The 16,403-nt window shown below is 42.8% G+C and overlaps 1 protein-coding gene across 1 annotated transcript in view; it reads right to left on the bottom strand.

The window, feature by feature from the left end:
* Window positions 1-16,403, bottom strand: part of LOC121275947 (histone deacetylase 9-like) — a 636,654-nt gene that overhangs the window by 132,078 nt on the left and 488,173 nt on the right. The window contains exons 17-20 of the mRNA XM_041183848.1: window positions 12,264-12,319; window positions 11,919-12,006; window positions 1,332-1,451; window positions 957-1,054 (exon numbers count right to left, since the gene is read on the bottom strand). Of these exons, the coding sequence (XP_041039782.1) occupies window positions 957-1,054; window positions 1,332-1,451; window positions 11,919-12,006; window positions 12,264-12,319 (362 nt within the window). The remainder of the gene's footprint in view (window positions 1-956; window positions 1,055-1,331; window positions 1,452-11,918; window positions 12,007-12,263; window positions 12,320-16,403) is intronic.

Raw genomic sequence — 16,403 nt, 5'->3', positions numbered from 1 at the left:
CAAAAACTGGTGGGTTTAGGTCAGATGGGACATTAAAGTGTTATATATCTGAATCCCAACCCCAGCCTGCTTCCAATCCATCCACTTGCAGTTTTAATGAGCTGGGAGGGGAGGTAGGGAACAGAGGACAACCTGGTCCCAAGAGGAAGGTTGGCAATTTAAATATTATAATGAGGCTGCATGCCCCATATCCTCATATTTATCCACTATTTCAACCCAATCTGTTCATCCAGGTTTCCCAAACCTTGTGAAAACCAGCAGCTACAGAAAGATGAGGACTGCTAGATTAACGAGGTAAGTGTCATTGCAGTTATTTGTTGGATCCAATGTATCTGGCCTGCCAACCCTCCTGTGATTAGACACTCATCCCCAAATTTTCCAATCTCTCCTTGACCTCCCAACTGCTGAGGCCTCCCATCTTCCCATCCCAACTCCCAAGACTTCCATCCTCCCACCTCCAAGGTGACTGGTCTTTCTCCACTTCCCCCCACCACTCCAATGCCTCCACCAATCCACCACCACTGGCCTCACATTCCCCCCCATCTCCTCCCCCCACCACCCTCTCGGTCAGGAATTGGTGCCCTCCTCATGCTTCAGGTCAGGGCTTAGACCTACCTGGTTCTACAGCTCTTCCTAATGCTCCCAACCAGCTGGAAGCCAATCCAGTCAATCAGATTGACATCCGAGCAGGGAACCTGCTAGCAATGGCACATGTGTGCTGAGGAGTTAAAACTTCAGAGAATGCGGGAAAACCCTAACCTCCAGATTCCCCACATGTTACCAGATATCCCTGTTCCCAGTGGGTGGAAAAGTTAAAACCTCACCCTCGCTCCCCCTTCCAAAGTGGATACATTTGATTTGAATTGAAATCTTATACACTTTTCCAATGATCTCTATATTCAAAAGAATACATTAGTTTTGAACTTGCCCAAATATCACTACAGGTGGGAACACACCTGAAAGCTGTAAGGTATTCCACATCTCCCATGGGGGGATCAAGACCACCTGTCCAGGCGATATTCACATTGAAGCCTTCACCAGGGCCGCTTCCAACCTGAAAACAGGACGGCACCAAGAAAGAAAAATATATAGTTTTGGATAAAATAGCTTTGAAACCAACATCAAAGAACATGCCGAAATCAACCAGACGATGCTTGACAAGCACTGGTTGGGGCCGTGCACTTGGTCTGTACTGGGACACAGTCCCGGCGGACAATTTTGCAATCCACAGCAATTTAAAGTGCAACAGCGAAGAATGAGCTAATTAGGAATAATCATGCAATGCAATTAGACCAGAACGATAAAAGAGGCCGATGAGAAATGCAACCTACCTCGTCTGGGGCTCCACTACCAGGGAAGAAGTTTCCTTCATCATAACGGTGGAGGGAAATATAAAGCACGTTGGGGTCATTATAAAAGGCTTGCTGTGTACCGTTACCATGGTGAACATCCTAAAGGTGAAAGGAAACAAATGACAAATGTAATAATGTCCAGCTCCTGCTTAAAGGTCACTTTTGCCTTCCCCCTCCTCCCCCTCACAAACTTCCTGAACCTTCAAACAAATTACTCCTTAATGTGCTCATTTTTTAAGCTTGTTTCTCTAGTCAGGAAACCATAGCAAACATGCCCTGGAGACTCCAGAAGAGCAGTCACTGAGAAATTCCAGCTCTTTTCTACATTTAGATATTTATACCCTGGGTCTTTGTACTGTTTGTCTCAGTGATAGAATCTAGCATCCTACTTTATGCAAGAATTTTATGACTTATTAACTGCTAACAGTTCATAACCCCTCAGGGTCAATTAGATGCTTGAATTAGCCTCTAAAGAAAGCCAAGTGTTACATTACAAAAACTGTATTTTTTAGTATAATCTGTAGGGCACAACAATTATGTGAATTTCCAATCAACAGGAAGTTTAATTTTCAAAAGTAATGTTCAGTGAGATTTATTACAGCAAGTATTGTTTTCCTGGAAACTTCAGAGAGACCCAGTGCCAGACTTGTGAGGAAGTGACAATACTTACAGAGGAAGTGATGCAAAATGTAAGTTTAATAGAAGGTTTATCCCATTTACAGATTTGTCAGCTGTTGAAAGGTTTAGACCAGTTCCTCATAATCATATTACACGTAGTCCTGATGGTAGATTGTTTGCAATTTTTCTTTCCCTGCAAAATTATTCTAGCCTATTGTAAAAAGCATGTTTTCCTAATAGAATCAATGTAATTTCAAAAGATTTAAACTGATCAGATTATTCCAATGACCCTAAACATTTACAAATATATATGCACATTTGAAAGGCCTTTAGGATGGTATCCTTTATCCTGTAACTGGTCATAAATAAAGACTTTTGGTATGAAAGTTTTTTCTCCTTTTTCAGGGATTACGATTCAGGATAGTGATGATGTGATTTATTACTTGCAAAAAAAAAATGTGGCAGTTACAGGTGGGACTCATTATTATTCGATGCCAAGCTTGATTTCCTCTGCATTCTTTTCACTGGCTAGCTTATCACATCACCTTGTGAGCTGTCAGGACAGTCAAATATAGTTTATCCAATTATCAATATTTAGTACTCTTGAGCCTAATATAAGTGTAACAATAACAGAAAAGGTCATATGCATTCTTATTGAATTAGAACTTAAATATTTATACAATCTTACGAAATAGGAACAGAAGTAGGCCATTCGGCCCTTCAAGCTTGCTCTGGCATTCATTAAGATCACGGCTGATCTGTTTGTGTTTCGAATTCCACATTCCTATTTACCCCCAATAACCTTAGATTCCCTTGCCCAACAAGAATCTATCTGCCTCCATCTTAAAAATATTCAATTACCCCTCCTCCAGTGCTTTCTGAGGCAGAGTTCCAAAGTTGCACAATCCTCTGAGAGAAAAAATTCTCCTCATCTCTGTCTTAAAAGGGCAACCCCTACTTTAAAATAGTGCCCCCTAGCTCTGGACTCACCCACAAGGGAAACATTTGGAGATGCGCATTATTCTTTAAAGGTAATAAGAGTTTATCAACTCTACCCAGAGCCTGCTTGCTAATCCAAATGGCCTGTGTATTTTTACTTGCATTGCATATTTAGTTGTGTACATTCTTAGTAATTCATGCAGATTAAGCATATTGTCATTGACAAATGCTATGGTCATAGAATTTTGCCTTCAAATTACAAAATAATTACTTTGTTCAGAATTGCCAGAAATTCGCTATCTTCTTTTCTGACAAATTGCCAAAAGTTGTTAATCCAACATTGTGAATGTCAACAATAGTAACAATTTGTAATAACATAATAAAACATCCACTTGGGATTCACACTGGGGATAGGGGGTGCCAACCAAGAGTAGAAGAATTAGATTATATGAACATTAGGAGAGAAGTTTTGAACGGGGGGAAAGAAGCAATGAAGTGGCTATGGAAGGGAATTACAGAAGTATGGTCTGGTTGCCTGAGGATTCTGGCATTGAAACAGGAATGGCAAGCAATGGACACAAGGTGCACTGAATGCTTACAGGAGCTTGGCCAGTACACAATCAAGTCCAAAACTCAATAAATTCTGCATATGTTTGATTAAATATTTTTAATTCTTAAAAACTTGAATACAATTGTGCCATTTCAAAGCAATTCAAGGAATTAAATGAATTTTCTAAAATTTTGAATTTGGCTCTGGGATTTAAAAGACTTCGGAACCCTAAGATTCCATTATGGATTTTAATCATTCCTAGAGTTCACCATATTGTATCATAATGTGAATCATGAAATAATATCCTTCTGAAATTTTGACAATATACTTCAACCAGTGTGATTTTCTGTCATCAATAGAATTTTCATTTTTTAATCATGGCCTATAATAATCAAAAGCAATGCTAGTAAGTAAAAGGCTGAAATTTAATCTCAGGGTTCATATGACGTCCATAAACTACTTGGACTTTGCTCTTGTGGTTTATAATGTTATTTGAAACCTTCAAGTAAATTACAACCTTCTTACTCATTTCCTACTATCTGTAATTGTTTTGTGAAGTAGCTCTTACTAGTGTACACTACAGTTGCTTTAAGTGTGTGGAAGATTACCACTGAATCTGCTTGTTCTGCCACTACAGCACTATTTTCTGTCCTTAATAAAATGGATATCTTATTAGGGCAAAGGGATGGCAATGCTAACAATTGGGTGGAGTATGATATACAATATGCTCACAATATTTGGGGTGGTTAGAACAGGCAGTTCTTTTACCTCTGGAATCAGGGATCAAACCCATGGCAGATTAATACTATGAACATTTCCTGTGGATGGCCTAAGACATATTTGGAAAAGAATTCTTCTAGGTGCCAGATGCAGTAAAATCATAGGCACATTGGCCCAGATCATCCGGTCTCTGTATAGTCGGTGACGGAACGTACACCCCAAGGCAGGCTACAGGATCCCTCGGAAATCCCAACACAATAACTCTGTTGGAATTGCCTGGGAAGTTTGAACTTCTGATGTGGCAACTCCCCTGCTCCCTTGGACCATCTGAAAAATTCTCCATCTCTGAGTTAGAGTCAGAGGACAGAATCGTCCCAGATTTGCATAAAGTGCAGCAGTGGGCAGGAAAAAGGATGTTTTAACTGCTGGCTGCAATGACGGGTTTTCAAACCATATCATCCCACACCCAGCACGTACGGCCTCATTAATAATGCATTTGTAGGAAACACACCGATCGCTGGTGGAGTGGCCTCTGACTCACCTGCTCCGCTGTCACCTCAGGCCTTCAGTAATCTGGACGCCATATTTAACGGTTGCCCCTGCATAGAGCTAGCACTTTCTAAGGGATCAGAAACAGCTGCTAAGTCATGTCTGCCAAACATGCTGCCTCCAAATTTAGTGATGCCTCCCTCCAGCACCTACTGGACGTAGTGGAGGCCCGCCGCAATGTCCTCTACCCCCGCTCTGGGCAATGACCAGCATGCAAAGTCACTAATCCAGCATGGGAGGCAGTGGCAGCAGTGGTCAGCGCCAATGCTCACCAAAGGAGGACAACCACCTAGTGCCGAAAGAGGATGAATGACCTCTTCTGTTCTGCCAGGGTAAGTCACTCTTCTCATCACTCTCAAATCACACACTCACAAACCAATCACACACACATCCACAGGGATCTCATTCATTGCCATTTCAAGGGGCATCACCATTCACTCTCTCACACACCTTCATTTGCCTTGCGAATTGTGCCTTTATCCAGCCCATGGAACCACTCACCACCCACACATGCCAGCCTGCTTCTCATCTGGCCTGGCAGACATCCCTTTACACTGTCCCCATCTGTCTGCATGCAGGACAAGCTGACACACAACAAAAGTGAGAGGTCACAGACTGGTGGAGGAATGTCTGACATCAAGGTCCTGACAGACTTTGAAGATAGTTATCCAGCTGCCAGCAATGATCGGGACCATTCCTGTGCTGACGGTGAGGTCGGCAGTGCTTAAGCAAGTAAGGATCCAGCAGTACAACATCATTACAAGACTTTGTCTCCGAGTGTGATGTCCGGTAAAGGCAAAGGCGGTAAAGGTCTCAGTAAAGGTGGTGCTAAACAGCACCAGAAATGCCTCTGAGGTAATATCTATGGGATCATTAAACCCTCCATTTGCTGCCTCGCTTGATGTGGAGGTGTTAAATGCATCTCCGGCCTTTACGAGGAAACTTACGGTGTTCTCAAGATCTTTTTGGAAGATATCTTCCATCAGACAACCATGGTGTGAGTGCGTTCCTCTGTTCTGCAGTCCCATGCCATTCACTAATTGTCTCCCCTTGCTTTCGCAGGCACACCCGGGAAGCAGCCAAGGGGGTTCATGTGCCAGGCCCTCGACTCTAACCTCAGAGACACCTTGGAAGAAGAACCTGATGACACCCTCCTTGAAGTCCCATCACAGCGCTCACCCACAACTTCCACCAGCGCAGAGACACACACCTCGGCGGGATCTACTCCTAGAGTAGCCCCGGGGATCACAATCTGGTGAGAACATCACACTGTCTGCTCCACAGCAGGCGGCGGCAGGGACTTCCCAGGTTTCCGACATTCGAAGGACTGCTGGAGGCCAAAAATCTGCCAAGTCCAAGTCAGATGATGAGCCTTTGGACTCAGTCATACCTCAGTTGCTGGAGCTACAAAGGCAAGCTCAGGAACATCAGGAAGGGATGTTTCTGCATTCCTCAGATTGTCCGTCCACTTTCAGGCTGAGGTGGTAGCACTGGCATGCCAACACACCGAGGTCAACACTGGTAGGATGGTTGTTTCCATGGAGACCTTGGTCCAGGGCATTGGCCCTGCACTGCTGCGTGGGCTGAACCCCATCACTGAGGCCATAGTTGGCATCCAAAAGTTTCAATGTGAGAGGGGAGCAGCTCCAGGTTCTCCTTCTCCTCAAGGAGTCAGCCAGGGGTCCTCAGGCACCCATTGGGAAGAGGATCAGCTGGTGCATGCCCCAGGGTCATCCACCCAGGTGATTCTGGGAGCATCAGGCCCATCCAAACCCCCTCTTCCTGTGACTCCAGTAGCTCCAGCTCCACAGGCTGAGGAGGGTGCCACTGCTACTCAGCAGGATGACGAAAGCAGGACGACAAAAGCAGGCCGGACCCCTCCAGGTCTCGGCCTCCAGAGGACGCCCGCCAAGCTCATCACAGACAGGCTGCCTACACCTCCACTATGGATATCAGGGGAGCACCAAGATGTAGCGGCAGTTTTAGGAAGGTTAAGAAGATGTAGTTGCACAGCCTGGGCACGGGTGTTAATCACATGTACATAATGTTCACTATTGTAAATAAACTCCCAAGAATGTCTCCCTGCCTATGGCTCCTTGTTATGATGAGCAGTGTTCTTGTCACTCAGATGTGAAACCTTGGTCCCTGCACGAGATAAAGGCAGGTGTCTCCGTCCAGGGCCTCCTCCCTGTGCAGTGTGTAACCTTCAGATCAAAGTGATGGTCTGGCTTCAGACTCACTGGACACGTTAGTGATGCCTGCAGCTCGATGGTGCAGGATGTTGTGGGCAGGCATCAGAGTTCCGTCATTCTCTCTGTGTGGCTCTCAGCACATTTGATGTGGGGTTGGTCCCCCATCTCTTCAGCATTTGTGATCCGTGATACTGTGCTCCTGAAGGGCTCAGGTGCTGAAGGCTGACAAAGGATCAGATGCATTTAAAGTTTCACAGCTATGTCTCCATGATATGACCCTGATCAAAGAGCGCAAGCGAGCTGCCCTCAGTCAGGCAGGAGTCAGACATTCACAGAAGTCATGTGAAAATCTATGGAGTGTCCTCACTGCATGTTGTCATTATTCTTCTGGAATCTAATGAATATTAGGGCCTCTGCTGTGTCCATGAGCACTGAGGGTATGTGCGCTGCCATCAGCCACACAGGAGTCAAACATTCACAGATGCAAGGTGACAATGTCAGGACTGTCCTCACTGCATCTCATCATCATCCTCCATGAATGTTGCGACTATGAGGGCCTCTTAAGCACACCTGCCTCTTCTGGCCAGTACAATGGCCTCATCGCCAGGGTCCTCGCCTTCTCGGACCTCATCCTTGACATCCCCTTCGATGTCCTCCTCATTGGAGGATACGTGCAGCTCCTCCGACTCCTTCTCTGCCAGGTCAAGTGACAATGATGTGCAACACTTTTTGGGAACTGTATTGCAGTGCTCCACTGGACCTGTGGAGGCACCAGAAACTTATTTTCAAGATGCCTATCATTTGCTCCACCAAAGTCCAGGCCGTGGCATGAGCCTTGTTATACCATCGCTTTGCTGCAGTCTGAGGCCGCCACACGGATGTCATCAACTACGTCCTCTCTGGGTAGTCCTTGTCCCTCAGGAACCAACACTGCAGCCTCTGTGGACCCTGGAAGGTGTCAGGGATCTGAGACTTGCTAAGGATGTAGGTGTCATGGACAAAAGCCTGGGAATTGTGCACAGACCTGTAGGATGTGTTTGTGGTGGTTGCAACCAGCTCAACATTCAGCAAGTGGTAGCCCTTGCAGTTGATGTAGTTAACTGCTTTTTTCCACAGAGAACTAAGTGCCATGTGAGTGCAGTCAATGGCACCCTGCTCATGTGGAAATCCTGAGATCTGTGCAAATCCCAGCGCTCTTGCTTCCTGGCTTTCCTGATCATGGGCAAAATGCATAAAGTTGTGTGCCTTCATGAACATGATGTCCGTGACCTCCTGGATACACTTGTCTGTGGAGGCTTGCACGATCCCACACAAGTCACCTGTGGAGCCTTGGAAGGAGCCACTGGCATAAAAACTGAGTGCTGCAGTCACTTTCTCGGCCACTGGCAATGGATGCCCTCCTTGTCCCCATGGCACCAAATCCTTCAGCAGATGGTATTTGTGACTGGCCAGTGCCCTAGACGTTCACAGCCTTTGGCGACAATGGTTCTCGGTCATCTGCAGGAATGACTGGCCCTGTCCATAGACCCTGGGTCTAGTGGGGTGCCTAAGAGTGATCGCTTGCTGTGGATCTTCAGCTGTGTGCACAGCAGGACCTGCTGCCTATTCACCTTGGAAGATGTGCTCCTCTCTTTGCCGACCTAGGCACCTCTGCCGCTCTCTTATTCTTCTTCTTCTCTGCTCTCTGTAAGCCATGAGGCATACCATTAAATTACCATGATCCTGATGTTCTCTTCCTGCAGGATCAACGAAAGAGATAAAAGCAAAATACTGCGGATGCTGGAAATCTGAAAGAGAAACAGAAGATGCTGGAAAAACTCAGCAGGTCTCACAGCATCTGTGAAGAGAGAAACAGAGTTACTATTTTGAGTCTGCATGACCCTTCTTCAGAGCTGACGCTTCTTCAAAGAGAGAAATGCCTGGGTTAGCATGGGTGCACTAAGAACCTCTCTTGGTTAAGTCTGAAGGCCCCTTCACACATGCTGGAGAATGCTGACCACCACTTGGATGGCCAGTGTATAGTGTACTCATTGGCTATCTGAAATCCTACCCACCTCCACCCCACTCCACTGACCGATTTGCTGCAACTTTGACCTCTGGACTGCATGCTGTGCTCTCAGCTTAGGCACATGCATTCTCCTAACACACACTGCAAGGCTGCACTGTTAGCTTGAACCATAATGGATACTGGTGCAAATGTTAATGAAGACATTGCAAGGGGCTGTGAGTGCCTCCACCGGTGACTGTGCCATGGCCACCTTTCGCAAGGGGATTATACAATATACTCAGTCATCCAATTGTTCTGCTGCCCACGAGAATGCACATTAATTTGCAGTCTGTGCCTGAGGGGTAAAAAGTTCTGGTGCATTTGGTGGCACTTTCATGCTTTTGCGTTGCTCGTGTGGGCAGAAAAGCTTCAGAGGCCCGACTCCAAGCATGTCAATGGAGCTGCTGCTGAATGGTCTCAGCTGCGGAGGAATGCTCACTTTTGACAAGCTTTCCCAATTGCGTGGCTGCTTCCCTCATCACTCCACTCACTCCATTCCCCTGGCATGTGCCTGAGTATTTCCTTCAGTCTGTGCTACCAACCAACCAACCAACCTGTGCTTGCAAAACTGAAAACAGTGTCCAACATTAGTTGTGATTTTACAACAACATTTACTATATAATCCTCAGTGTGTTAAGAATTATGCTGACAATTTAAGATTGTCAGTCAGGCTCACATGGCGCATTTGTGTGTATTGAAAGCTACATATATTAATATACAGGGCCCTGATATTTGCACACAGAAAGAGCATGTACATACATTGTGCCTATTTCAGCTAAACAAAATAAGTGACAGCCATTCACTGACTCATTCCTCAGGGGCAATGCCTTGATCAATCAGGGTCAGGCTGCTTAGTTTAAATTTCAAACAATGTTTGGAAGTTAACTGTCAGTCACCTTCACTGGTACATTCTCCATGGCAAGGCCATTTGCCAATCAATCAGCACTCTCTTTACATACAGTATAAATTGTTGTTTCCCCTTATATTGGTATTCTTGCAAAGTGTCCTGATGAGTGCAAGACAAAAAGCTTAGGCATTTTTCTTTTTTCAGCAATATTCCATTTGATAAACATAGATTTACCAAAACATAAATGCTTAAAATAATTGCTCATCTATTAATAATGGAATTGTCTATGTTGAATGTACGATGGAGATGAAGTTGATATACACCAGCAGCGTAAAACAGGTTCATAGCAAACTGGGAGCCCATTTATACAGCTGCTGTTTTTCTAGAAAATCAGGTGCAGTATAATATGAGCATTGATTCACAACGAGTTTGTTTTGCGATGCTGTTGTAGGTCAATTTCACCTTCAATATTTGCTTCTTTTGAAAGCATATCAAGATGCACAATGAAGCAACATCATGAGCTCTATTCAAGAGGTCCACGAGAAAGAACCAGGTCTATAAAGCAGAACTTAAAATAAGTAACTACATTTACACAGGAGTTATAGTCTCACGATTCTTAACAAATCACCATAAAGCAAATGGGTCAGAAAAGATTTACTAAGATGATGCCAGGGATATGGGGCTTTAGTTGTGGATATGGGCCTCTTTTCATTACAGCAGAGAAGATCCAGAAGAGACCAGATAGACAATTTCAAAATCATGAAAGGTTTGATAAGATAATCAGGAAAATGTATTGTACTTGCCTGTGAATTATTAGATAGAGGGCATTATTCTATACATTATCCCAGATAGCTCCAACTCGCTCTAATAGTTCAACACATAAACAATGAATAGAAGTAGTGGAATGATGGGAGAGCCTAGGAGAATTATTTATACATACAACATTGTTACCACATTGAAACTCTATCAGAAACAATGATGAAGGAAAAATTCATAATCGCATTTATAAAGGAAGTGGCAAAATATTTGAAAAAGGGAAAACTTAAAATTGGAAAGAGAAGGGGATTGGCATGAAGTACATAGCTTTCAGAATCCGTGCACAGGCACAATGAGCTCTTTCCCTACAGTGAAGCCTTATTATCATATAATTTTATACATTAAACAGGGTTACTGTCCAGCTTTCATTTTGATTTAGTTTAAAACACTTTCAAAGCTGTTCTTTCAGATTAGAATCTTAATAATAATCCTTGGTAATGTTGGTCCATAGGAAAACTAAGAGCTTCCTGAATTCATTTGAAATAAGAGGGTAAATCAGAAATTCTTCCAAATGTCTTTGGTTTTGTGATGATTTTGATGTCTTTATACATGCAAATAAATAATTACTATTACCAGACAAAAATCTTGAATATTTGAATATTGAACTGCTCTGGTGATATTATTACAATTATCAGTTGGTGCACATTTTTGACTAATTAACCATCCATTTTTAGTTCTACTAAGTGCACTAGATCAAGGATACAAAGTTTTCCTCTTACCTAATCATGTAACTTAAAATAAATACCACAAGAACAACTGTTACTTTCGCCAGTAAAATGTTTTTCTTTTATAAATTGTCTTCTTTTATGATCTGTCTTCTGCATTTGGGTCAGCTCCTATTGAATCCTATCATCGATAAAATTCTAAAACTTGGCAGTAAGTACTATGACAGCAAGTCAGGGTTGACTCTACCATTGATTTTACCAACCATTTCCTTGTAGGGAACTGACTAATCTCCTTTCTATGTTCCCCTAAAGTGATGCATCTCAGTTTAGGGATTCAGTGCATGCAGATGGTATATGTGACATTGGCCATTATCAGCCCAATATCCTAGTACAATGCATTGCAACACTGTATGTTATTTCTTTAATTGCACTGAGCAAAATAACATTAACAACTCTCAAACAATTGAATAATCAAGAATCATGAAGTCGAGTAAATTTGAAAATTGTCTCCTGTTTAAAAAATTATTGAGATAGCAGTCCTCAATATCTGGTAAAGGGCAATATCTAAAACACATCATTCATAAAATATCTCTGTATTGTGCCTTGAATATTAATATACATACCCAGTCCACGATTAATATCTTGCCTATATTTAGCTTGTGCTTCAAGTACTTGGCAGTAATTGCCACAGAATTAAAGAAGCAGAACCCCCTATGGAATAGAGAAAAGAGAGAAATAAAAAGGCAAATCTGTCAGGAAAATGGTTATAAATAATGATCTGGGGCATTTTTTAAAATGCTATATGATCTCTGTGGCCATAAATCTGCTTCTGGGAGTACCTAGAAAGCTTTTCCTTTTGCGTTTTACAGCCATCTGTTAATAATTAGAGTGTTGTAGAGGCCAGAGCTATGCAGGTGACTGGCAGTAACCCCAGCGCTGTTAAAACAGGCAATGCCTCTGGTACTTACATGGCAGTGGACTCTTCGGCATGATGGCCAGGGGGCCTGACAACAGCAAATCCATTCTATAAAACAGAAAATAAATACTGGTTTAATCTAATGACAGATTTCCGTGAGCTTTGAAGCATTTATTTATTTTTGTTTTAGCGCACGTAAATTGAGAGCTGACTGTGATGGAATAAACAGAACATTTTTCTACTCTGCATTTACAAAGTTCTCAAGCATCCAGAGAATTAGTACACTGCCATCCCTACACCAGTTAGAGTAGAAAATTAACACCCCCCACCCCCATTCCCACACAACAATTACTTTATATGCAATTGAAGGGAACCAGAACCACCCAAAGGAGAAAAAAAGAGCATTGTTATTATGGGGGAAGATTAATTTTGGTTCATTGTGTGATGTGTTTCATTATATACAGATTTGATTTTGTTATAATAAGAGCACTGAACAAATCTGGTCACTATTTTTGTAACAATTCACCATTTAAAAGGGAACTCAGTGCAACAATGCTCTGCAGTCTTATAGCATCTTTAACATACAAACTTTCCTAAGGCTTTTTATTGTGCAAAGAAAGAAGAAGGGGACACCAAGCTGGGGAAGTTTAGCAGGGATGACTGAAAGCTTTTGAAGAACATCTTCTAAAGGAGAAGAGAAAAGTAGAGAGGTAGAGGGATTTAGGCAGGGTGTTCCAGAGAGCAGGGTTTATATGCTGAAAATGCTGTTAGAAATTATGGTATGCAAAACTGGAAACAATTAATGAATTAATGAATTAGAGCTGAAAATCAAAGGGTGGAAAATCCAATCAGATTTCCAGCATCCACAGTATTTTGCTTTTGTCTTAGTGTGACTCATCCAACACTTAATGTTAGGGAGGGGTGTCTGAAAGTACAGAAGATGTTGCGGGGTTAAAAGACGTGGTCAAGAGGTAGAGATAAATGTCATCAGCATACATATGGAAGCTAATTTGTATTTGCAGATGATGTAATGATAAATAGCATTTAACTGAAGAGAAAGTGAGAGTTCAGGATAGTGCCTTCTACTGGAAAATACATGCGTGGACGTTCAGGATCAAGCATAGCTGTGATTCCCCCAGTATTGAGTTACCTGTTAACATTCACTAGTCAGGTTTATGCTTGTAGAATGACCGCTTGAGCGATTAGAAAGGGCATTCCTTTCTCCATTTATTTAACAAAAGTATATAATTATTTGATATAAACATGTTGAAATAGGGGAATGGGTAATATGTGAATGAATAATGCATTTGCCTGTGAGCATCAGCAAAGGTAACTTTCAGGCTACAAACTCTCTCTTAATATAGGAAGGATGCAGTTGATATGGAGGATTTTTTATTCCAATTAACATGTTGTGGCACTTGTTCCTGAAGCTCTTCAGACAAAGCACACTGATTCAAGTGATGATTAAGCCAACAGTTTTCATCTTCTTAGAAGGCAATGCAGGCCTGGTTTCTTACAGCTTGTAAATTTTTGCCCGTGTAGTGTTAATTAAAGAAGAAGAATGTTTCAAATATATAAAATCTCATTGGCCAGACAGACAAGAAATCGAGAGCAGAATTTTACATTCCACGGGTGGGCGCACGCCCAACCTGAACGAGCATAAAATCGTGCAAGGAGAGGTCAGGCGAGCATCTCAATATCATCGCACAATCGTGCGATATTTTGTTTGGTAGGTGCGTGCGGCAGTCGGAAGTGCACCCACCGACAATTAAGTGGGCAATTAAGCCCATTAAGGGAGTAATTGTCAGCCATTTTTCATGGCCCATCCAACCTTACGGTTGGCAGGTAAGCAAATCGGCCAGGCAGCCTTTACATTTTTGGTGAAGTCTCATCCAAGGGCAGGATGAAATCTCCATTAGGAAATAAAATAAAAAGAAATATCTGGGGACAGCATTTTTATGAGATATGCCTTCAGGCGCTTGATTGTTTTGCATGGGCATTTTTTGCAGCTTTTTTGTGCTTTATTTTAATACTTGTGGGTCTGCAGTTCCCTGAGGAGATGCCTGCCTTCAGGGAGCTCTCTCAAAGTGCTCACACGAGCCTGCGGTGATGTCATCACCCGCCCACTTACCGCCCCTACCCTGGTAGTGCTGAGCTTTTCAGCGCATGTTTCATGCTGGCTGGCCGTTAATCGGGGGCTGATTGCGGTCAGGGCCCTATTTCCCGACTGCTCCCGGGCCTGCCAATCGTGCGCGGCCAATGAGGGAAAAATTCTGGCCCTATTGCTATGAATACTCACAATTCAAAACTCCCTTCACCAAGTCCATCTCAAACAGCTGGATTAATTGGTATTGGCCCACTGTACCATTTCATAGGTCTTTTTTGTAAAAGCTCTCATTTTGTGCATACATCCATATATCTATTATGTGTGGGTGTATGAACATCAGGTGCTGCATACAAATGAAACATATGCTTGCATATAGAAACTGCTTTTGGAGAGGTTAATATAAGTCGCAAGAATGGACATGGGCTGCTAGAGGAGAGTGATTACTACATTCAGCGGCAGGAAGATGGGGGAGGGATAAGGCATCAATGTGTAAAAAAATGTGGCTCTTACTGGAATGCATTGACAAAGCTAGTAAAATCTAGACTCTATCTGGCACTGATTCTGATCCACAATTTACAGTGCAAAAATGAAACAAATTTTGTCAGCTGCAAGGTAAAATTCAGTTTGTCACTATTAAGTGATAGGTGATATAGAAAAAAAATGTGCCCAATTGCCTCATGATAATTAAGAGATTTGTACAGTCATATTTTTCTCCAATCATTCCCATTTTAATAATCCCTACTCATCCCAATCATAGTTATTTGCCACAATATATCATGTACAGTGAGTAAGCGGAGAAGAAAACTAAGGGCAAGATTTTTCAGTCAGTGTGCTGGGGTGGGCCCGACATGCCAACACGTAAAATGACACACGATGACACTGGGCATGCTTCCCGAAATCATTGCGCTGTCTTGCAATGTTTCGTTCGGTGGGAATGCGCCAGAGTCAGCTGCACACCCACCAATATGTAAACGGCCTATTGGGCCATTAAGGAAGTGATTAACGGAATTGTTAACATTGCCTGTCCAATCTTAAGGTTGGCGGGCTGGCGAAAAGGAAACCTCATCCATGAGCGGGGTAAGGTTTCCTAAAACTTTTATTGATTAAATAAAAAAAAGTTCCAAAATATAAAAACATCTCCCATTTCATGTGACACAGTCACTTGAGGGGACGTGTTTAATTAAATTTTTAAACCATTTGTTTAATAATTTCAGTAGCGATTAGGGAGATTGAAATGCTTTTTCTCGTGCACGCGCGAAACAGTGCTGACCCTGAATCTCCCTCCTCCCTCCGCCTGCACAGGTAACGTTGAGCAATATGGCTCGCGAGTTATGCTGGGTGGGCCTTAATTGGCCCTCCCGTGTAAAATGGCGGTGCAGGGTTGATTGCGGGCAGTGATCGGCTCCGCGACCACCCCTGCCCGCTCCCGCCTGCCGCCTGAAAAATTCAGGTTTAAGTTCTCTATTTGCAAAAGGCCTACAGGTCACTTAAAGCCTACAGGCAAATACTAGTACAATGCTCACACTCCTTAGTTCCTATAGGCTCAAATAGGAATCTTACTAAACCTATCCTGAAACATGGCATTATTATTGACCAAAGAAGACCAAGGCCTGATTCTGCATGAGACCCTGTACAATTTTGCATTCTTACACAACTCTTACATATAAAGGACAAAACACATCATCTATTATCAAGCAACCTGTTTCAGCATTCGAAAGTTTGAAGTTTTGTTTTTCAAACTCTGGATGCAAGTTTCTGGCAAATGATAAACATCTCTAAAAGCTGAAGGTTGAAGATTGCAACCCAAAAATCTGCTACTGGTATGTAAGTAGTAACTGCGTAGTAAGATGTGGGGTGGGTCCTATTGGGGATAAAGAGGGTGATGTATGCTTAGAGGTACTAGGCAAGGTAGAATACTTAATGAGTGCTTTGTGTCAATTTTACTCAGAAAAAGCATGCTGACAAAATACCATTGGAAATGGATATGTTAATGATGGGGTGAAAATTGATAGACAGGATGTACTGGAAAGGCTGGCTATACTTAGAGTGGGTAAAGTTGTCTCATCTAGATGTCTTGCATTTAAG

Source organism: Carcharodon carcharias, chromosome 3 (assembly GCF_017639515.1).
Source record: "Carcharodon carcharias isolate sCarCar2 chromosome 3, sCarCar2.pri, whole genome shotgun sequence".
NCBI classification, from domain to species: domain Eukaryota; kingdom Metazoa; phylum Chordata; class Chondrichthyes; order Lamniformes; family Lamnidae; genus Carcharodon; species Carcharodon carcharias.
Note: the sequence above shows the minus strand (reverse complement) of the source record. Positions and strands in the feature narration are given on the sequence as shown.